Here is a 23,773-nt window from a genome sequence, read left to right on the forward strand (position 1 = left end):
CATCATGTGCTGAGAGGAAGCGCATACTCCATTAGAGTCATGGACAAACAAAAGAGAGGGAATGTACAGAGATTCAAAATTGTGGCAATTTGCAGCTTGGATTATTTTTCTTTGTCTACTTACATTCAGTGTTGACATTGTTATTCGTGAATGAAGTAAATGTGGTAAATATAGGTTTTTATCAAGGAGCTTGTCATGGGATTTAATTGCTTCACTGTGGGTCACGTGGAGATAAGATACCTTCATTCTATGTCACAGTGAGGAATATGAAAATCATGAGTCAAAAAGCATCAGCGTTTAATTTCGTCTTAACACAACTAGGTCTGTAACAAATATGTCTCTCTCTCTCTCTTAACACTCTGGAGTCTGGGGTCATTTTCTTGATTTTACATCATTTTTAAATTTCCCTTTTTAAAGTCACTTGCATATGATACATACATGTGTTGTATATAAAAAAATACAGAAGAATCTCAGCTATCTATATAATGAGGCACCATTGTCCCAAGGCACAAGTGTAAAGAGAAAATATGACTAAAGCTGAAAAATGTAATCTTGATTTTGGAAATGTTTAATTTGTTGTGAAAACATTTTTACTTTACTCATGTGGTATATCGGTTTTGGTGATGGAAATTGGTTTACCAAAGGTCTTAGGTTCACAAAAGCAGTGAAATATATGAATAAAATGGTAGACACATGTAAATAAATGTCAAAAACCAAATGTATTATTATATGGTGGGGAATATGAGCTGTGGCTAGCTTTGTGGCCTGCGATGGTGATGTGTGCAGGCAGACGGACAGGGAGGCTGCTGCAGCTGCATGTTGTTCTCTGGACCCTCACAGCTTTGAATCCACTCTGTAAAATACATTAATACAAGTCAGTATGAGTTCACTGAAATAAAGTTAACGGTGATAGGGACAACAGTTGATTACCCACCGTTCATAGCTGTAGTCAGCTATCTCCATTAGCTCTCATTAGCTTGCGCCGTGTTAGCAGCACCTAACATGACATAAACACTACTGTAGTAACGATTAACGGAGATCCAACGCTACTAGGCTTACTAAGTCCACTGTAAGAAAGTTAACGGTGATCGGGACAACAGTTGAGTATGCACCGTTCAGTCGTAGACACGTAAGAGACATCCAACACGGCACTATGTAGTGACGTGCTAACGCTACAAAGCTATCGTCAACAAACACACGTTAGTTACGGTCTTACAAACACATAATGGAGGTCCAACACGACTAGTAGTACTAAGTTCACTAGGGCTGCAACTAACGATTATTTTAATAATCGATTGATTATTTTTTCGATTAATCGATGAATCGGATAAAAAAATCTTTTTATCAAAAAAGCGTTCATTTCCAACCCTTCATTCAAAAACAGAAGTGACAGTGCAAAACATCTTCAGAAAGCACAAACAGGTTGCTCCTTGAACATCCCTGAGCTGTTAATTAAAACAACAAAATGGACTAACACTAAAAACATACACATCTATGCTTTACATCCGCCAAATGTGAGCCCTTTTTACTGTAATTGATCCCTCCAGAGGCTGCATTTACATACCCTGCTTTATCAATATGTATGAAATACTGGGACAGAGGGAAGCTGTACTGCTCCATATAGAGCGTCCTCTTCCTTAAACTCTTTCATTCTGGGTCTCTTATGACCACGACGTCACGTTGTTGGCTAAGCCCAACGACGTGATTTGCTTCATTCTACTTTGAGTAAAAAAAAAAAAAAAAACCTGCAGCCAGATCCGCCGGTGTGCCGGTTTAACGTTAACGAGTGACAGCGTGAACTGAACCAGACCGGGGGTGACGGCGTGTTTCATCACGTTACGTTTTTTTACAAGCAAGACTGAACTGTAACGGAACATAACGTAACTTTAACGACAATACACAACCCAAACACGTTAGCTAACGCGATAGCAAGCTGACTAGCTTCCATTAAAAACAAGTTTGAGGAACATGAAGACGCTGATTGGCCAAGACTCGACTTGTCAAAGATCTTCTATTTTTGAGAACATTACAACCTCAGCTTTTCTCGTGTCTCACTCCGATCTCAGAAACGCTGGCCGGCCAGTTGCTCTGCTCCGCTCTTTTTTTTCTTCTCCGCGACTTATTGCCCGACGTAATAATCGCGCGACACAACGAATCGATAATGAAATTCGTTGACAACACTTTTGATAATCGATTTTTATCGATTCGTTGTTGCAGCCCTAAAGTTCACTGTAAGAAAGTTAACGGTGATAGGGACAACAGTTGATTACTCACCTTTCAGTCTCACAGAAACGCTGTAGCCAGCTATCTGGCCCGTTAGCTCCGGCTAGCTCCTTGTTAGCGAATCCTTCAGGCACTGAAGCTGCGCCGTCTGTCAACTCCCATATAGCTTTGCTCAGGACTCTTTGCTTGGCATCTTCTGACTCACACTGAAGCTTTGCACACGTCGGAAGACACGTCCATGTTGAGATGCTCAGACGCGGAAGTGGAAACCATATCCGCCAGATTTGAAACCATATCGCTGTGACATATTATTGCTAAGATATCATTTTATAAAAAATGTAAACACCTGGTTTTACGCATCGACGCGGGCCCCGCCCCCAAAGGGTTAAACATATGTAACACATACAGCATGCAGAAGTGGTGTGAGCTCATCTGCAGTACTTTCATTGATCATGACGAGTCAAATGAAATGCATACTTTCGTATACTGCACTGAAATATCTTGTAATTACGTGTAAACACCCGCTGAAATGATTAAGCTCTGAGAGTTTAACTTGTACGACTCCAACATGACTCACAAATTTAAATGCAGGCTGTTGGAAAACATCTGGCTGTGTTTTAACTCTGGTACATGTGTATACAAAAATAAATAAAAGGTATGCTAATATGGAGGGGCAAAGCTCATGGAAAACATGCCTCATGTTGCATTTTTTTATTTCCATCCTCAATGTGACCAAAACATTGCTTTGAAATTCTTCTTCCTGGCACTGGCTTGTTAGCCATGGTTATTATTGAGCACATGTAGGTTTTATCAACTCAAGTATCTTCACATTTCAAGAATAGGTACGAGAGGTTCCCCTTTCCCTTAAATAACGGCCATTTAAAGCATCAATATCAGGATTTGCAGAAATTACTCAGATTAGAAATACGAAAAGGGTAAAACTAGACTTCTGCAGGATGTATTAGAATACTGTGATTTCAGAAAGAAAGCGTAGAGCTCACCTCATGGTGCGAAGGTCCCAGCCCCGTATGGCCGTGTCATTCGCTGTGGCGAGCTGGCTGCAGTTGTGGTGGGGGCTCCACTTGCCCGAGGTGAACTTCAGCTGACCTTTGCCCTCCAGGGTGGCGCTGCTGGAGACCTGCGGAGGGCCGGCAACACCTTCATTACCCTCTCTGAGCAGGGACGCGAGTTTCATCCAGATGTGTCTGTGACAGGTTGAGTCGGCGCGGTGCGCTCAATCAGCATAATGGGGCTTTATTAGGAGTCATTTTCTCTGCAGGCCACACTCAGGACTACAATCGTTCAGTGGGACTCTGTAGCAATATTTTGGGCATTACTGGCACACCAACTGCCTGCAGATTTACTCCACGCTGAAAACACGTCCACTCCAACTGACAACTTCTTACCTTCTTTGCAATCAATGTCTCGCTCAAGATGTACTTTCAGTCAGATTTTTTTTAGACTTCATACAAATTCAAAACTGCACTAATCAATAGGTCTAATGTTAACAATAGATTAAATTACTGTGTGCAATGTGAAAGTTTTTTAGTTTTTTTTTTTTCTCGACTCACAAGTAATTGTTAATTAACCAATCACACGGATTGAGAAACGCGTCACCAGGAAAACCAACAGTTTCCCATGGTGCAGTGTGCCTGCCGTGCGCTCCCCTCTTGGGCATTACGTACTATTTAGACAGCCATAAAAGTTAAAACATTCTCAACTTTTCAGCGCGCAGTAGAACTTCTCAACAGTAGGCTCGTTCGCTAGAGCTGTGCCTCGCCTGGAATCCAGACGAGAGCAGCGTGAGCAGCATGAGGCGTTATCAAAAAACTATGATAAAGTGGACAGTTTTCAGCTGCCTTCAAAGGACACACAAGAAGTCACAGAAAAAATGACTTCCTGTTAGTTCCGATCTTTAGGCTACTTGTAGTTTACAGATCACAATTGGATTTATTCATATGTGTTTATAAATATATATTTATGTAGAACTGTGCATGAAGCTGCATCCTTTGTTCTTTTTATGTCTGCCTGTGAAATACATGATTACTGATTTTGATGTGTGTTGTATAAATACGATTTTGCATTAACAGCCACACAAGATATGTTTTTAGATCAAACATGAGACTAATAGTTTACAATCCAGCGTTAAGTATTACAACTACACATAAACGGGTTGCGGCTCAGCGAGCCCGTCCTCACTTCTATGAAGAAATGTGAGCTGGTGGCGTTTGTGAGAAGCTGGATTAGAGTGGGACATCGTGTTTTGGCGAGCCCGGCGGTGGACGGAGCCTCTTCCATAGGGTTGAGGTTGAGTCATTATGCTAATTCAGATGCGGCGAATGGTCGGTCAAACAGGCCGAGCTGCAGCCACGTTCTGATAAGGTAGTTCAAAATCTATTTGTTTAGTTTTTTTTAGACAAAGAATAACTTTGATTTTGAAATGCAAGCATAGCGGCATCACCAGCAGCGTTTTATCTGCTCGCCACCTGTAGCTTACATAAAAACGTAATGTTCTGACAATCCCTCTTCATAAGCAGAGCCGCTCTCCTGCCCGCAGCACGCTCCAACATATGGGTGAGAACAATCTGTTTCCCCCCCACACACACACAGACACACACACACACCCGCAGTGTGGCCACAGCATGCACCTGCTGCTCAGTCAGCAGACCTACTGACCCCTGGCTCTCCTTGGTCCCATAGCAGGGATCCATAACCAGACCGCTCAGAGTTACTTATGGATCAACTGTCGAGTCCAAGATGAGCCCGTTGAGGATTCAAGACCTGCGAGTGTCGAAAGCTGAATCAATCTCGCTTAGTTGAGGCTGCTTCGTAAAGCGTTCACACTTATGGTCATTTTCTTAATTTTAGACAGGAAAACAACAGTTCACCGACAAAAATGTCCCTGGATCCAGAATTTGGAGCAGTTTGACCGAGAGGCAGCCAGGTGAGATTGACTGCCTCTCTTTTTGAGACATGCTTGTCATTGGATATTTATCAAACCTGCTTACGGATATACATCTCACGGGGCGACAATGGAGGGGAAATTAATCAAAGTCACAACTCTTGAAGGACTTTGAATTCTGAAGCAATATCACTTCATTAGGCTACTTTTTAAAACGGAATGCAATTAATCCAACGGGCTGGCTTTGGAAATGATCTTTCCCTGAAAACCATGATGCCTCTAACAAGCCTAAAAAGCAGCATCACAGTGCTCCGCTCCACCTTTCCAGCTCTCTGACTATCTGCCGGTTTTTTGTTTTATGCTCATCTTTCTCCCCTTCTCCCATTTCTCTCTCTCTGTCTCTCTCTTTCTCCCGTCTCAGCCTGTTGGAGCAGGGATCATCGATCGGCCCGTCACCGCACACCTCCCTGGTACACTCTCATTATTTCAGCTAGAGAGGACAGGGGGAGAGCGAGAGAGAGCGAAAGAGAGCACAGCAGTCGGGGAGGGGAGCAGATAGGATAAAAGGAAGGAGAACAAAGAGGGTAAAAGAAGAAAAGAAAGGAAAAGGAGCTGAAGAAAGGTGGCAGATGAAAATCGGACGAGGAGAGAAGCAGGCTTTCCTCTGTGGCCTTGATGTCAAATTACATGACTTTTTCATAGATCTTCATGATTAAATCAGAGTGCCTCCACCTTTTCCTTTTCCTCCTCATTTTATGTTGGTTTAGAGTTACTGAGCATACCGATCATCACCACATCAGACTTTTTGCTTCAGAGAATTGATCCAGCTGCCCAACTTCTTCACGACAGAACGTTCTGTAAACTCCACGATCAGTCAAGAAGCCTGGAGTCTCTCCGCGACTACCCTGGTGGTGCACCAACAGAGTCTGAGCTCCGTGCATCCCTGGTTCCCAGCTTTATTAAAGCACTAACCAAATTAGGGCCCCTAACAAGGCGGTACACACAACACTAGGGGACGCGTTCATTTAGGACGCAAGCGGCACTAATGCAAAGCTATCTGTCAAATCGCCATGCCTTTGTGATTTCTCCAGACTCCGGAAGAGTGAGTGCGTGTACATGCGTATGCGTGTGTGCATGTATGTGTGTGTGTGTGTGTGTGTGTGTGTGTGTGTGTGTGTGTGTGTGTGTGTGTGTGTGTGTGTGTGTGTGTGCAGAACAAGGTGTGTGCATGCGCCGCGAGCCGGCAGAGAAGATGTTCCCGGCTCAATTCCGCCAGCGATTCTAATTGATGAGCCGCGCACACACAGACGCACACACAGACGCACACACAGACGCACACACAGACGCACACGAATCTTCCTTTAAACAATGCACACTGGTGAGCTTATGTACATGATCCTCTCTTATATATGCGTACACACACTCACACAAACACCCACACCGATCTCTCTCTCGCTCTCTCTACACTAATCTAGGGCAGGCCCGAGAGAGAGACAGAGAGAGAGACAGAGACAGAGAGAGAGAGAGAGGGAGAGAGAGAGAGACACACACACGTCTACACCGCAGCTGGACACGTCTTGAGATGAACACATCACCCTCTGACAGATAGACGGAGTGGGAGAGAAGAGAGTGAGATGAAAGGAGGGAGGGAGTGAGATTAGCATTCTCATCAGCACCAGAGGAATTTGTCTTGGCTGCCAAGCTCTTCCTCTTCTTTTTCATTCCCTTTCTCCTCATCAAGCCCGCTCTCTCCATATCCTCCCCCCCTTCCTCCTCTCTCCTAATCTCCATCTTTCAGTCGGAGATTAGGAGGGAGTCCTCCATCGCTCCCTCTTTCTCCGTCCTCCCTTTTTTCATTCTGCTGCTCTCTCACCATTACTTTCCACCCTCTCTCCTTCTCCCTCGGTACAGGATTTAATTTGCTGTGCTGTCCGGTGTTATTGTCCACACAGAATCAGCAACCCCCCCACCATCACCACCCACCGTCCACGCTCCTTCTCGACCTCACACCGGGGTCATGGCGCAAGGGAGAAACACAAGTTACAGGAACTAATTATTGGCTTCATTTAGCATTGTTCCCCGAATGTTTGTAGCCCATATGTAGCCCTTTTTAGCGCAAATGCAGTGCTTATTTTCAAGGTTGTGAATCGATGCTTCAAGTTTCAGTGCTCAAAAGCGACTAAACCCATCTGTTTTCAGTTCAGGGTGCTTCCATTCAGACTCTCCCTCTCCCCACGAGTGTTTACGAGGTGTGTCGCTGCTGCCCTTCTGCCCCTGCAATCGCAGGGCATGAAGATATTGCCGTACCTGGACGATTGGCTGATTTGTTCGGTCGGACAACACCTGACTGTCTTCCACGTAAACCATCAGGGGGGCACCAGGTCGGCAAGACTGCTGCGGGTTTCCTGGGCCCTTCTGACTTGGGCAGCCCGGGAAACTGACTTGGGAAACTGACTTTGGGGGCCAACAGCTGGTGCTGGTGGCCCCCTTATGGCCCGCCAGGACTTGGTTTCCTCTGCTGCACAGACTCTGCTGCGGGAGGCCATGGCGCCTCCCCAACAGGAGGGATCTCCTATCGCAGCTAGAGGGTCGGCTCTGGCATCCCGACCCCAGCCGCCTGCAGCTGTGGGCCTGGCCGTTGCAGGGCCCGACCGGCTGCTGACCGGCTGCACAGAACCAGTCAGGAGGACTATTCTAAATGCTAGAGCACCATCTACCCGTCTACAGTACGAGTGTAGATGGACACTGTTTTCCGACTGGTGTGGGGTTCACAACAAGGACCCAGTACAGTGCCCAGTGCCTACTGTACTCAAGTTTCTGTAGTCCCTCCTAGACAAGGGCCGGTCTCCCTCTACCCAAAGGGTCTACGTAGCTGCTATTTCAGGGCAGCATGCTAAAATCGACAACGACACTGTAGGGAGCCACAAGCTTGTGTCCCTCTTCTTAAAAAGGGGCTCAGTGACTGCGACCTCCGAGCACCCCGAGGGCCCCTCCATGGGACTTGTCCGTGTTACTGGACACCCTATGTTCACCTCCCTTTGAACCCTTGGCAGAGGCAGAGCTACGATGGCTGTCGGTAAAGACGGTCTTTCTCCTTGCCATTACTTCGGCTGCACTTTTAAAAGTCGCGTCTGGTGTGATCGCGCTGATAGCTTAAACTAGTGATAGCTTAAAGCAGCAAATCCCATTGTGAAAAGCACGCAACATATTTTTCGCCACTCTCTCTCTCTCTCTCTGTGTCCACTGTGTCCACTGGAACTCCACCATGCGCGACACAGAGCAGAGAAGTAGACGCGACCAGTAGAGACATAAATGACAAGCTGTCGTGTAGATACAATCAATAACATACGGCCGTTTAGTTTGTTTAATAACAGAACAAGGTATAGACCTGTTCTATAGGAAAGACAACCTTAAATAACTTCTGTTATCTGGCTGTATCGAAAAAATTACAGGGGGGCATGTGTTTTTTCAGGGGGCGCACCTATAACCGTCGGGGAAACACTGTAGTAGTACATGAAACACATTGTTAAAAACAGCTAGAAAACCTTTTCCCACCAGAGCTGGAAATTGCCAACACTCAACCCAGAGAGAAGAGCGCTAGCTTGCAGCTACTATTCATGTAGCTGGGTACAGCAGGAACAACTAGGGGTGGGAATCACCAGAGGTCCCACGATTTGATTTTATCACGATACTTGGGTCTAGGGCTGCAACTAACGATTATTTTAATAATCGATTAATCGGTTGATTATTTTTTCGATTAATCGATGAATCGGATAAAAAAATCTTTTTATCAAAAAAACCGTTCATTTCCAACCCTTTATTCAAAAACAGAAGTGACAGTGCAAAACATCTTCAGAAAGTGCACAAACAGGTTGCTCCTTGAACATCCCTGAGCTGTTAATTAAAACAACAAAATGGACTAACACTAAAAACATACACATCTATGCTTTACATCCGCCAAATGTGAGCCCTTTTTACTGTAATTGATCCCTCCAGAGGCTGCATTTAGCATACCCTGCGTTATCAATATGTATGAAATACTGGGACAGAGGGAAGCTGTACTGCTCCATATAGAACGCCCTCTTCCTTAAACTCTTTCATTCTGGGTCTCTTATGACCACGACGTCACGTTGTTGGCTAAGCCCAACTACGTGATTTGCTTCATTCTACTTTGAGTAAAAAAAAAACCTGCAGCCAGATCCGCCGGTGTGCCGGTTTAACGTTAACGAGTGACGGCGTGAACTGAACCAGACCGGGGGTGACGGCATGTTTCATCACGTTACGTTTTTTTACAAGCAAGACTGAACTGTAACGGAACATAACGTAACTTTAACGACAATACACAACCAAACACGTTAGCTAACGCGATAGCAAGCTGACTAGCTTCCATTAAAAACAAGTTTGAGGAACATGAAGACGCTGATTGGCCAAGACTCGACTTGTCAAAGATCTTCTATTTTTGAGAACATCACAACCTCAGCTTTTCTCGCGTCTCACTCCAATCTCAGAAACGCTGGCCGGCCAGTTGATCTGCTCCGCTCTTTTTTTTCTTCTCCGCGACTTATTGCCCGGCGTAATAATCGCGCGGCACAACGAATCGATAATGAAATTCGTTGCCAACACTTTTGATAATCGATTTTTATCGATTTTATCGATTCGTTGTTGCAGCCCTACTTGGGTCCCAATTCGATACTATCACGATACTGCGATATATTGAGTATTGCGATTTTATTCCCTTTTTTTCACCGCAAATTGTCCCCAAAAGAAAACTTTGTATCTAAGAAGATAACGTTTTCAGTCTGTTCGTTCATCTCACTTCAATTATTTTTATTGCAGCAAAATGTGATTGTCAAGCAGACAAACTGACCAACACTTTCATAAATGTTGCACCTGACAAACTGAACTGCTTGTGTTACAGTCTGCATTGTCGCGTCATTCGAGCTGGACGCGCCAGAGAGGGGGCGGGGCTTATCTCTGTGGTTTATCTCCGTGCAAAGAGTTTCCATTTCTGCCGTCCACCAGGAAAATAACTACTATTTCTGCGTTATACTTGTTGGTTCATAATATTACTTTTCCAGGAACTGCGTCGAGATGACGGTGTTACGGATTAACAGGCGTGTTAACTGGCGACTTTTGGCCGGAAGTCACCAGTTAACACGGCAGCTTCCAGCGCTACGAGAGCACCAGCAGCCAGTTTGATTTATGCTTGAGTTAACGTCTTTGACCAGCGCCGTGTCGCCGACTTTGTCCTGTGCGCCGTGCAACAGCTGTGCAGCAGCGCCGCTACGAGTGACAGGAAGTCCAGACGTTTAATTTACGGCGCATTTCTCATTTCTTTCTTCCCCACCCCTAGGAACAACCCGTTGCTCTGCAGGCCATGTTCTGAAGGAAAAGAGAGTGAAAACCAGCAGACTTTTCAGGCGTCCTGGAACACAACGAACCTCTCCACAGTTCAGTGCTCACACTGCATATCTATTCCAACTGCCTGGAAGTCACATATATATATATAGCTCCACCTGGTGAACAGTTGATATCCCTGCATTTTCTGGAACAAAATGGGGACGGTGTTAAACGACGCCAAATGGTTTGAAGCTTGGATCGGTGTGAATAAAAGATCAGTAATCAATTCAATGAGAACGGTATGAGTAAGAGATCTGCGTGCTTTTATCAGAGCGACTAGAGATATTCAAGAGTCAGCTGACGAGATCAAATTAAACCATGTGTCTGCACACACACACACACACACACATACTCGTTTTTCTCCTTTGAGGGGCCCAAACCCTTTTTACCCAAATGTGGGATCCACCCTTTCCAGATGTTCTACACATCTTTTTGTTTTTACAGAACAGAGGTGTTTAAAAAAAACATGTGATACCTTTTTTAAATCAGGCAAGATATATAAATAAATATATATATTATAAATATAACTTTTGAGATAAAATCCACACACGTGTCTGCACACACATACACACATGCACACACACACACACACACGCACACACTTGGATCTATTAGATGTGTGACCTGGTGCCCTTTATGTGAATCCCTCAACGAGCGCATGAATTACAAATGAGCCATCTATATTCTTCTTCGCTCGTGGCCTCTGAATGGAACAACACACACACACACACACACACACACGAAAGCATGGGCTGACACACCACTACTCTATCACTTCTTTCGCGCGCACACACACACACACACACACACACACACACACACACACACACACACACACACACACACACACACACACACACACACACACCATTATCTTGAGTCTTTAAATACATAATGGGCATTTTAATTGCAAAGCCGGTGGGTTGGAGACAGGTAGTTCACAGTGAAGAGCCTCTTCACCTTGCATTAGGGAAGACACAACTACAGGCGAGCTGACCAGATGCACTCACACACCAGTTACATGTTGATCCAGTCATTTTTACTCTTTTTAAAAGACCATTACTGTGCACTTCTGCATAATAGGAATAAGACAGAATGGAGAGGGAATGCTTCGTAAAATGAGTTCAGATCTCCGAAAATAGCTTACTTAATAGTTACTAGTAACTTTTCAGGAGAAGATTTTACATTTTACATTTTAAAAAACGAGCAGCAATTATACAGGCTATTAATCTATCCTGAAGTATAAAAAGTACCTAAACTTGCCTCCACGTTGACAATCTACAACAATACAATTTCGTTTACAAGTATATATATTAGTGCTGGTGATGATGACACAAGAAGACGGGGTGAGTTATTGATTATTTACAAATTTCTGTTTTGTTGGTGAAGTATTTCTTTAAGTACAGTGTTTTTGTTGCAATACTTATTTTGGCCACAAGAGGCTGAAGTGCATCACTATCCGAAGTTCTAAATAGGACTATTAGCATACAAGTTTACTTCCAGGGGAATTTTCATTTCTTCATTCACACATCTACATAAACATATGCATATATTGCGTGTTAGCAAGTGTTTAGTCCATTTTTAGTACATGGTGTTGCACTTCAGCCTCTTGTGGCCAAAATTAGTACAACAAACATATCAACCAAAAATTAGTTTTGCAAAAAGGTATAACTTTCTTTTCTCACGTTTTTCACTGATGGAAACAAAGTAACCTAAAAGGATTATTCTGGAAAAACCTTTATAGACATGTTCTTATGTCATAAACACCAGAGAGAACAAACAACTTAAATCAGACTTAAAACAATTATTCACCATCATTGATTTCTCCCCCAACTCGCCTCTCATGGCTTCCGTAGTCTCTCTCTTAATCTCAAATTTTTTCAAAACTTGTTGGGAAAACGATTAACACATTTGGCCATGCAGTGCGGCTCTCCTTCATTTAATGTGAAACACAATGTACGACACAAGTCAATGAACTGTGAAAAAAATGTATCCAGTGAATGGCTTTACTCTTCCTTATTGAACAAGAATATTATTATCACAGTTGGAGAAACTTGACCAGAATAATATGGAAGTGGCCACATCTTATAAACCTGCCCAGATACTGTGTGTCTTGTGTGTGTGTGTGTGTGTGTGTGTGAGACAAACGAATAGTGGACACTCTATTGTCGCAGAGAGGATGTGCGCACCTGATAACACCAAGACGATATGGCGGTTATCAAATAATGAGTTAGCTATTGTGTGATATGGTCTGCGTGCCTGTGTATGTACTGTGGTTTACAGTGTGTGTGTGTGTGTGTGTGTGTGTGTGTGTGTCTTACCGTGGCCTGTGTGGAGCTCTCCTGCAGGTCCCAGAGTAGTGCATGGTTATCAGCCAATGAAATCACACGCTTGCCATCCCCCATGGGCTCCCACAGCACACTGTAAACACACGAACACACACACACACACACACACACATACACACATACACACACACACACACACACACACACACACACACACACACACACACACACACACACACACACACACACACAAAAAACACAAAGTCACAGTCAATTAGAATACAGATGTTGGTCAAACATGCATACAGGTTCATCCATACATCCTGCAGACTGGAGCGAATGGAGCTTGTTGGTCAGATTTCACGTGTTAATACGTGAAATGCCACAGTTAAATTGATTTTTAGAAACATGCCGGTGTGTGAATGCATGTATCCCATTTGCAGTGTCAAAAAGGACATTACAATTACAACATTTTGCACATTATACAAGTTTGCATCAACAAATGTTAAGGTTGCTATATTTTCCTTTTGGTGATCAAATTCCACTACGAAAGAACCAAACCATGAAATTGTGAGTTCGTCCCTAATAAGACCTTCTGACTTCCCGACCCCGTCTATGACGCAGAAAGGGCTCAGTCATTTTCTAAAACGGCAAGGCACTATAGCTGTGAGCTCAATTCACTCATCGCCTAACACAAGGAAATGCATTTGTTGGGGCCTATTTTAAGCAGAGGATTAATCCACGTTTGGTGTTCCAGTGAGTGCTTCTGTCAGACGGTGTATGTGGGATTGAGTCTCAATAACCTAAACTTTAGGTATCGGCCGATGCCGAGAACTGATACAATACCAGTGTTTCAATATTTATCTGCGTCTCCTCACTGTGTGGAGGAGACTGGGAACATTATTTTACCTGCACGGCCACATCAGGCTTGACTTAAAGATTGCTTTCCAAACTTTGTAGAACAAAATGTAACAAATACATTAATAGGTATAAATGTACCGAGTTGTAATTCATTAAAATAATGGTATCCAAAACCAGATCGGACTTGAGTCTGAGTATAATATTATGAACCCAGAGACGATGGAATTTGATGTTCCGACGTATGTGGAATTATATAAAGCAGAACTAGTGGTTATTTCCATGGTGGATGGCGGAAACGGTAACTGTTTTTACGGAGATAAGCCACGGAGATAAGCCACGCCCCCTTTCAGGTGCGAGTAACATTCGCAACGCTTTTGGTGTGAACGCAGCATTATTGTGCATTATTGCTAATAGGGAAAAATAATTAGAATACATGCAGTGTATTTGTGAAAAACAATCAAATTATAAAATAGCTATAACTTTTAACTATAATAAAAAAATAAAATTATAACATAGCTATAACTTTGTGACTCTGTTTAGGCCAGCAGAGAAGGCTTTAGAAGGCCCTGACGGCCCACCACTCCAGTCTACAGCCACAATACCAGCTTGGGCTTTTTCATTAAGGGCTCTTAAAGAGACAGGCGCTAAAACTAAGTGTTTCAGACAGAGGGTGAATAAAGATATATTTAGACAGACAGTGGGAGAAAAATTCTGTTTTTTGAACATTAAAGTATATAAACTTGTTCTAGTTAGTTCAAAATACAAGTACGAACCTGGAAAATGAGAACGACGTGTGCTCTTTAAGACCACCCTCATAAATATTTTTCTATTCCCACATTTTCCCCAGTTCTTTTTATTTCCAATTTTGTGTGATTCCAAATACATACCCATAGTTGCAAAACAATCCTTATACATTTAGGAAGCTTCTGTACCCCAGATTTAGAGCGGGTGTCAGCGTACAGAAACTCCCATCAGCCAGAGGAGGTTGTTGTTGTTGTTGTTGTTGTTTCACTGTTGCTTCGTTTTGTGTGTGCAGTTTGTCATGTTACATGGCAAACTGTGTAAAAAAACAGGGACCCGAAAAAGAGTGTGTTGACGGCGCCTGGAGCATGTTTAACCTGCAGCTAACCATTATTTGCTCAAGACAGTGACAATAGCATACGGCTGAGTTGTGCACGTTTAGCACAGAGCACTTATTGGCGAATCCAGCAGCCCAATTCTGTCAATCTAGTGTTCAAACACAGCAGTGGGTACAGCCTCGCCTCAGTGGTGTGAAAGAAGTGGTAGCTCTTACTGCATACTTAGCTTTGATTCCTCCCTGTACTCTACTTTCTGCAGAGTATTGATTCCTCGCTGCATGCTTCTTGGAGTTGTGATTCTCCACTGCACTCTGCTTAAAATATGTATTTTGCGCGCGAGCCACAGGGGACCGAACCAGACCCGACACACTGGAGCCTAAACTGTTGCTTTATACTTCCCTTGGCGTTGATTTGATCACTCATATTCTTTTGCCGTTTGTTCCCCCCAGTTTGGGTAGGCCTAACAGCTCTGCAATGTCGGCAGAAACACAACTACACAGGATAAGAAAGAGGACACAACCCAAGTGAGAAAGCTGTGCTTTTAAGTCTGAGTCCTGTCGGCTTTAAAAGCAATATGTCAGTGCAGTCAGAGACCCGGCAATAAGCTAAACATAACCTTGGTCTGGGAAAGCTGCTATATGCTTGTTAAGGGGTTTGACTTAAAAAAAAGAGGGTCTAATCTGGGTTAAAGGATGTAAAATGTCACAGAGGTGCAGATGTGGTCTGGCTGAAGGTTTGGATGTCTGAGCCCATCACTGCTGTAAAGCCGCTGTCACTGGTTTACGAAATGACGCCGTTTATTTAAGGGGTTTGGTCCATTAGACGACTCTATTTCCTCAGACTCATTTGTCAACTTGAAGCAGCGGCAGCAGCGGCAGCAACAGTGTCCGGTGTTTGACGGAGAGCGTGTGTTATAGAAGGGGAGAGTGTTCGCGGGAGATAAAAGAAAATGACGGAGCAAGGGAGGGGAGTTTAAAGTTTGCTTTTGGATTTCATCCAAATTTCCAATATGCACAGTTCCATCAGACAAAGGTGGAGCAGAGCGATGGAGAGGGGGGGAGGGGAAGGGGTGGGGGGGTTATAAGGGCTGTAAATGCCGATGCGGAAGTGTCTTAAAACCTGCATTCTCTCTAATGTCCAACAGGGGGCAACTCCTCTGGTTGTATAGAAGTCTATGAGAAAATGACTACTTCTCTCTTGATTGATTCCCTCAGTAAACATTGTAAACATGAGTGTATGGTCTCATTCTCTAGTTTCAAGTCTTCATCAATAGAGCATGATGTTCTTTTAGTAAATGATGGTAAATTATTTTAGAGTCAATTAGACCATAAAGCAGGGTACAAACATGGCGACGGCTTTATTCCAAGATGGCGACAGCGAAATCGAACTCGAGGGTTTAAAACGTCCGTCCACAAACCGTGACGTTACGTCTATGGTTTTGGCTGACTCGGATATTCAGCCGGAGAGAGGCCACTCGAGGGGAGCAGCACCGAGGAGAATATGGTCACAGGGGGAACTCCAGAAACATTTTCTTCCTCACAAAAAAGGGCATGACGCCAAATGCTGAGGATGCGTTTACCGCATCCTCAGCATTTGGAGATGTGAGCCTCTTAGAAACAACTTCAGTGACTCGCCCAAGGACACTTCCACATGTGGAAAGTACGAGCCAAGGATCGAACATCCAAGTCAACTCGCTCTACGCCCTAAGCCACGACCGCCCCTTATCTACCTTTACAAAAACAAACAATCCTTAATTCAAATTGTTTTAACTTGTGAGCACTAGCTTCAGATTACTGTCCCCACAATGTCATTAATATGAGTACACACACACACACACACACACACACACACACACACACAGAGAGAGAGAGAGAGAGAGAGAGAGAGAGAGCGCTTACTTGAGCTCCCAGCAGCTCAAAGTCCTTATAGATGGAGACTGCAGCCCGTCAGGTACCACGCGCACACACACTCCCAACACATAAATCAGCACACCATAGGACCAATTAAAATGCACTCACCACTATGAGATTTACACACTGCATGCTTCCCTATAGTATCAATTAATTCCTGCAAGGGAGAGGGGAAGAGGCAGTGCAGGTATCTCATGTTGCCTTCCTCTCTTATTAAAGAATATAAGTTATGTGCATTTGACCTTGAGCTCTGCAACAAGCCGGCACACCGGATACTGGAAGTGTCGGGGAGAGCTGTGGAGGTTTTACAGCCCCATATATCTATGTCTGGGACGCAGAGGCACTCCTCTCGCTCTTTGTCTCTCGCTATGGCTCTCGCTCCTCAGATTGGTAGCCCTCTTTGCTGTGCTTTGCATCCATATGAATTTAATCCCTGCGCCTTACCAGGCAAAGCCAACAGCCAACACAAACAGAGTGTGTCTGTCCTCCTTCTGAGGGAGATTTTAGCACGGATACAGGGACACCAGGGGCGGAGTGTGTGTTTGTGAGTTTTTAGTTCAGTTGTTCAGAAGGTATTTTTGCAAAGTGCCATTAGGCTTGTACTGCATTGAGTCACAGGAGTGGCATAGTAAAAGAATAAATCGCTCAAGGGGATGAGTGGTCGTCCCGCAACCACAAGGTAGCCGGTTCGATCCCCAGTCCCCCCATAGCTCACATGTCGAAGTGTCCCTGAGCAAGACACTGAACCCCCAACTGCTCCCCGGGCGCCTCACAGGGCTGCCCACTGCTCCCTATCCAGGGATGGGTCAAATGCAGAGAAGAATTTCCCAAAGGGGATTAATAAAGGATACTTTCTTCTTTCTTCTTCTAAAAGAATAAGAAGATAAATGTGGAAAAATAAAGAAGAAGAAGTACATAACAAAATGTGAAAATATGAAGAGAAATAAATAAAATAATAAATACATATGGAAATATACAGACAAATAACTGAATATGAAAGAATAATTATACGCTTTTTCATATTTATTGATTTACTTATCTTCATATAATTAAAATATACACTGTGTAGTTCACCAGAGGAACCTAAAATTCACTTTAAGGAAAATAGCTTCCAGTAGCTTTAAGTTATATACCAGTTTACCTCAGACAGACTGCTCTGGGTCAACAGGAACCTGCCTGTTTTTATAGAAAAGTGCTGCCTGTAAGAATAGATTTCATGTGAAATATTTTCAAGAAGCATGCTCGCACTTTTATGTTGCTTATTCATCACGCAACCAGTGTGTTTTAAGCAGACGTTGAGGGTCCATTCTGGCAGTTAAGACACTATGAATGTACAAGGTTGCAATGAATTGAAATTATCCTTTTAATGCAAGCGCCTGAATTATTTTTGGACCAGCACCTGCTGGCCCTGGAGGAAAAAAAAACACGTAAACTGCAAACTGCATCATGGTGTTTAATCTAAGATGTGGTTGAAAGAGCTGGATCGCAAAGGCCCCTGTAATCCACTGATAGCCCCCATCTCTCTCTCTCTCTCTCACACACACACACACACACACACACACACACGCACACACGCACACACACACGCACACACACACACCCTCTTGTCACACCCCACTTTAGAAAATCAACCTCGTTGCCTTCTGCGCTTTACCATTCCCTCCTAGGGCCCTGATTGGCTCAAATGGCTCCACGGGAATCGATTTGCTCACACAATCGAAACCAAGTAAGAGAAGAAGAAGAAAAAGAAGAAGGGAAAAAAACCAACAGTGCACACACAAGCAAACCAAAAACCTGATTTTCACCTGGCTTTGTTTTGTTGTTTTTTTGGTTGCATTTTGCCAATATCTCCATTCAGAGCACGCCTCACCACAGGACAGAGGCTCAAATGTTTGCCCACCCAAACAATGAGGGGATTTGGAGGAAGGAGAAAGTGTTATTGTTGGCGGGAGTGGATGGACGCCATGGCTACTGGGTAACACTCACACAAGGAAGGACGCAGGTAACACGCGGGCAGACACGCTACGGCGGACGCAAACACACAGGTTGGTGAACAAACGCACACACACAGACACACATGAAACAGACAAAAGCCTCATAACAGTACGAACTCCAATCTCTTTATTCTTTGTCTGCTTACACACACACACACACACACACACACACACACACACACACACACACACACACACACACACACACACACACAGGTGCATGCTGCCAGTATTATCAGAGTGAGTGGAGATAAGTGTATGTGTGTGTGTGTGTGTGTGTGTGTGTGTGTGTGTGTGTGTGTGTGTGTGTGTGTGTGTGTGTGTGTGTGTGTGTGTGTGTGTGTCATAGAGATGGAGGAGGTGGGCAGCAGACCAAAGCCATCCATCTAGGGGAGCCAATAGTGAACAGCATAGGCTACAGGCTTCACAGCACCGAATGCACCCTCCCACCACCACACACACACACACACACACACACACACACACACACACACACACACACACACACACACACACACACACACACACACACACACACACACACACACACACACACACACAGTGTGCTGCCCTTGTGAGGGTTACAGCTCTCAGGGTGTTAAGATGGTGTAGCCCACAGCCATCAATCTTTACCCAGCAGCCTTGCTTGACCTGCCCTCTGACACACACACACACACACACACACACACACACACACACACACACACAGAGTTGAACGCCATCTCTCTCATCCTTCTTTTGTGCTCCTCTTTGCAAGCTTCTCTCCATGTTTCTCTCTCCCTCCTTCCTCTCTCCCTCTCCATCTTTATCTCAGACCCCCTCCCAGCGCAGACACCTGCTATGGAATGCATCACACTAACTGATTGGCGCCTCTAAAAATGATAGCAATCGCGAGGCAGCCGACGAGCAGCGGACAAAAAAAAAAAAGGGCTATGACCATTGATTTTTTTTTTCGCGCTCACGCCGGCGTGAGTTATGGCGAGGCATTGTGCACGGGAGCTCCTCTGCCTGCGAGACAAAAGGAATCGGGGCAGAGACTACGACTCTGAGATGTGGGCCAGTCGATAGTCTGCGGCAACGAAATGAAAACTCTCACTATGGAGACACGATGCAGGGACAAAGGGGGAGATAAGAGAAGGAGGAGAGCAGCGTAATGGCGCGGCGAGCGTGGGCTATGGGATGTCCATCTGTCCTCCAGTGAGCATTCAATGCTCGCGGCGGCTTTTCTAAACGCCTCCCGTTTAGTTACAGGATTCCTAATCTCGTGACATGAGAGAAATCCTGCCTCAAACTGCCTGGAGGTTGTTTGTTTCTTTGTTTGAGCTGGGCAAGTCAAACAGCAAAGTCTCTGCCAAGGCTTTTCACAACTCTGCTGAGCGAAATCAGGTCGGGCACATGGCATTAGACGACACAATCTGCTCCATGGGATGTATGAACGGGAGCATCGCACCCAGCAACCCTTCAAACCCCTCATGGGGACCACAGGATATAGGTTTGCATGCTGGACATTTAAGTCGTTTTTTCTCGCGGTAATTGGTCCTCCTATTTATACCATCAATATACCCCAATCCCTAATGGAACTCCACTGTAAGAATTAGAGTTAGACAAATGACGTAATTATCTCACTATGTTCGTCTTTTTAGTGCATATCTTCTCTGTGTGTTACTGTCGGCTCACAGCAGCAGTTTGATTCAGCAACGGCAGGATGGCGGTGATGATGGGCGGAGCTTCTCAACGCCGATTGGCTTTCGCAACTCAGAGTCAGGCGAATTTTTCGCAACGCGGCGTTAACTTTTTCGCGTCATTCACGCCGCCCGGCGGAAAATTCGCTTTTTCGCAACCATTCGTGTCTGTGTAATCTACTTGCGCGAATAATTTGCACCGCTATTGGTGTGAACGCAGCATCAGTCTCCATCAAAGACAGCTTTTCCTTCCGCTGCCTGAAGTAGCGCTGGAAGCAGCCGTCATTCAGATACGGATAATATTATGAACCCAGACACGATGGCGTTTGATGTTTCGACGTATAAAGTATAAAGTATAAAGTATGAGGGGGATAGTATAAAGCAGAACTAGTGGTTATTTCAATGGTGGATGGCGGAAAAGGTAGTTAAGCCACGCCACCTTTCCGCCGCGAAAAAACAAAAGGGGGGAGTGGCGCGAGTTTACCACATAAAGTCGAGCGAGTAAACTCAGGCGAAAAGTTATTTTTTCACAATTTTGGTGTGAATGCAGCATAAGGCGGGGAGGGACTACACTCAAATTCTTGGTGTCACAATTAGATTCTGATTGTAAAGGGGGAACCGTTTTCAGGCTCTCACTCCTGTGCACTGCGTGGATGACACATGCAGCCGTGTCCTTACGCCCCTGAAACTCAATGCAGAACACACCTGCAGTATACCAGGCAATCTGCAATCTGTGTAGTATTGAGCAACTTACCCGGTAAAAACAGAGGTTTGTCTGTGTGTTCTGGAGTTAGGGGAAAAGGAAGTGGAGCACTCTTCCCCACCTCCCTTGTCTGACTGTCAATCTCAGGGGAAAACACTGTCTTTTGCGGCAATTCCAGCAGAGACATCCACAACTTTGTGCAGGTTATTTGATATGATCATTGTGATCAAAGACCCATATTGGCTTTTTTAGAGGCTTGGCGGTGCGGCGAAATATATGGTAGAATATTTTCTTTTACAGTTTATGAAGATTTACATGACAATAGATGGGAATTAGCACTGGGAGATAAAGTCAAACACTGTAGTATTTGTTTTAAAACAAATATGATATGATTTCTGAACTTTATGAAACATGGTGAGCGATGTAGCTCATATTAGACGTTGGAAAAAGACAAAATAAATCGAGTCAACCACTGAGCTTTCTTTCCCCTTGAGCTTTGAACGCATTTTCTGCTGAGGAAGACCAAGGCCATGTCATGTGAATATGATGACTGATTCAAAAGCCTTTCAAGCCTCTGTCTGCAGTTTATTTGGACACCATGAGTAATTAGGCGTCCTGTCATCCTACACAAAGTTAACCATATCCCATCCTGCATGTACGCATAGGTTCACAATTGTGGATGAAAAGGAATAATTGCACTTGCATCACTTGCACTGTGAGTGCGGCTGATCCCCCAGCAACACCTACCAGGCAACGTTGCTGTGGGCGCTGTCGTCTAGGTGACAGAGCAGCTCCAGGGTTTGGGGGTTGTGGGCGGAGTCGTCAAGTGACTCATGGCTTCCTGTCTCCCAATCAGAGGGCATCCGCCACACTGCCGCACAGGACACCACTCTGCTGTCACTGGCTGGGGGGCACAACACACAGTCATTCAGTTTGTTGAGTACATTGTGCATGCGTATGTGTGTGTGTGTGTGTGTGTGTGTGTGTGTGTGTGTGGTGGTGGTGGACAGGCGCCAACGCGGTGACGTGGATACACTTTCCCCAAAAATCCACATCACAAATGAGTTATTTTGGCACATCTACACTAGAGCCAGAGCTGCTAATTGGAACCAGTGGAGTAAATGTAGAATTGATGCAGTAATTGGACTAAAAGTTTGAGGCTGGAGGGCATAACCAATCACACAGACAGAGAGAGAGAGAGAGAGAGAGAGAGAGAGAGAGAGAGAGACTAATTTCTTTCTGGTGTAGATATTGACAGTGTGTGGGCAGGCGTTGGGCTATGAAACACTGGCGTTAGGCCTATTTGTCAAATTAAAAAGCAACGTGGTGCGAGTCCACGGGCTCTTGAGTGGTTTCAGACAACCGCGCACTTGGAGTAAGTGGGCAAGCAATCATCTTGAGCAAAAGCCTTTGCTTGCTCACACATTGTAGTGCCGTTGGGAGGCAGTATGGAATAAGAACGCGCTTGTGTATGTGTGTTTATACGTATATGTGTTTTTTTGGTGTGCGCAGCAGTGCATGGTGGGCTTTCTGAGCTTCTGCCCGGTCCAGAGTGGCTGTCATCCTGTGAACTCGAGCATGTAGAGCTCAGCTTAGCTGACAGAGACGGGGGAGACATGGGGGGGAAGAGAGGGAGCAAGGGAAGAGGTTGATGGGGGGGTATCTACCCCGGTGCGCTCCTCTACGCAATCTCAGGCACTGGAAAAAAATGTCGCCACTGTCAAGATCTAAAACTCTAATTGGAATTGACACTTGGTTGTTGAAAATAGAACTTTCGGCCCTAATTGACCCTTTTCTAAGCCCCACCCTCCCCTATTCTACTTCTTCAAGCTGTCAGAGCTACCATGGAGCCCACACTGCCAATAACTGCACTTCCTGAAGATATATCTAAATTAAAAAAAGAAAGAAAAAAAGGTGAAAAGGGGATTTCATATAGAAGCAGGGACAAGGGTCTACAATATGCATTTGAACGATTTAGCAGTGAAAATTCAGGTTAAAAAGATAAAGATAGAAGCTAATGTCTACAGATCACAGTTAAAAGTGAACCACCACATCACCTGGAGATCCAGACAGAAGAGAATGAAATGAAGGAACAACTGTGTTCCTCTTTATTCACTGTTACAGTCATTAAAAAGCAAAAGCAGCGGCTGTAGACATTCCGCAAACCTTCTGTAGCTAGCATAGCATAGTGCTAACTCTCCAAATCCACTAATCCAGCCTGAAACCGCTGCACGAGCCAGGATACAACGTACTGTTGATCCAGCCATTGGCACTTGAAGATGGTTCTTCTTGTTCGAACCACAATGTAAAGTGATGATGTCATGTATCAAAATATGAACGCGACGACAACACTGCCTCACTCTGCACATCCAGTGTAAATGTAGCGCAGTAGTCCTTGTGAAGTTATGCAATTAAAAGACCACCTTCGATAAAAGCACGGTTGATGTACACGCCACCTTCAAAGAGTTACGCCTCCCTGGCATTGACTTTGCAGCCGCTGCCCTTGTCCCTCATGTGGGTCATCATGTCCGCACGTTGGTATTGATTCTATCAGCGTGCGAACATGACTCCAAACACAGTTGCCGCCGTTGGTTATTGATCACCTGTTAAAAAGGCAGATTACGCGTTATGATTCTCAGCTAAACCGCAAGAGGTCACGAGAGAAACGGGAAGAGGGAAAGAAAAGAAAGAGTAAGAAAAACCAAAGAGAAAGAAGAAAGAGAGACAAGCA

At 44.6% G+C, this 23,773-nt stretch overlaps 1 protein-coding gene across 2 annotated transcripts in view; it reads right to left on the bottom strand.

Moving 5' to 3' along the window:
• The window catches only part of eipr1 (EARP complex and GARP complex interacting protein 1), a 57,954-nt gene that overhangs the window by 24,346 nt on the left and 9,835 nt on the right, over positions 1 to 23,773 (bottom strand). Inside the window, exons 4-6 of one of the 2 annotated variants that reach the window (XM_079223328.1) lie at positions 21,790 to 21,946; positions 12,847 to 12,946; positions 3,225 to 3,361 (exon numbers count right to left, since the gene is read on the bottom strand). In XM_079223328.1, the coding sequence (XP_079079454.1) occupies positions 3,225 to 3,361; positions 12,847 to 12,946; positions 21,790 to 21,946 (394 nt within the window). The remainder of the gene's footprint in view (positions 1 to 3,224; positions 3,362 to 12,846; positions 12,947 to 21,789; positions 21,947 to 23,773) is intronic. The other variant, XM_079223327.1, reaches the window with a different exon arrangement.

This window comes from Taurulus bubalis (genome assembly GCF_910589615.1).
Source record: "Taurulus bubalis genome assembly, chromosome: 1".
Taxonomy (NCBI): domain Eukaryota; kingdom Metazoa; phylum Chordata; class Actinopteri; order Perciformes; family Cottidae; genus Taurulus; species Taurulus bubalis.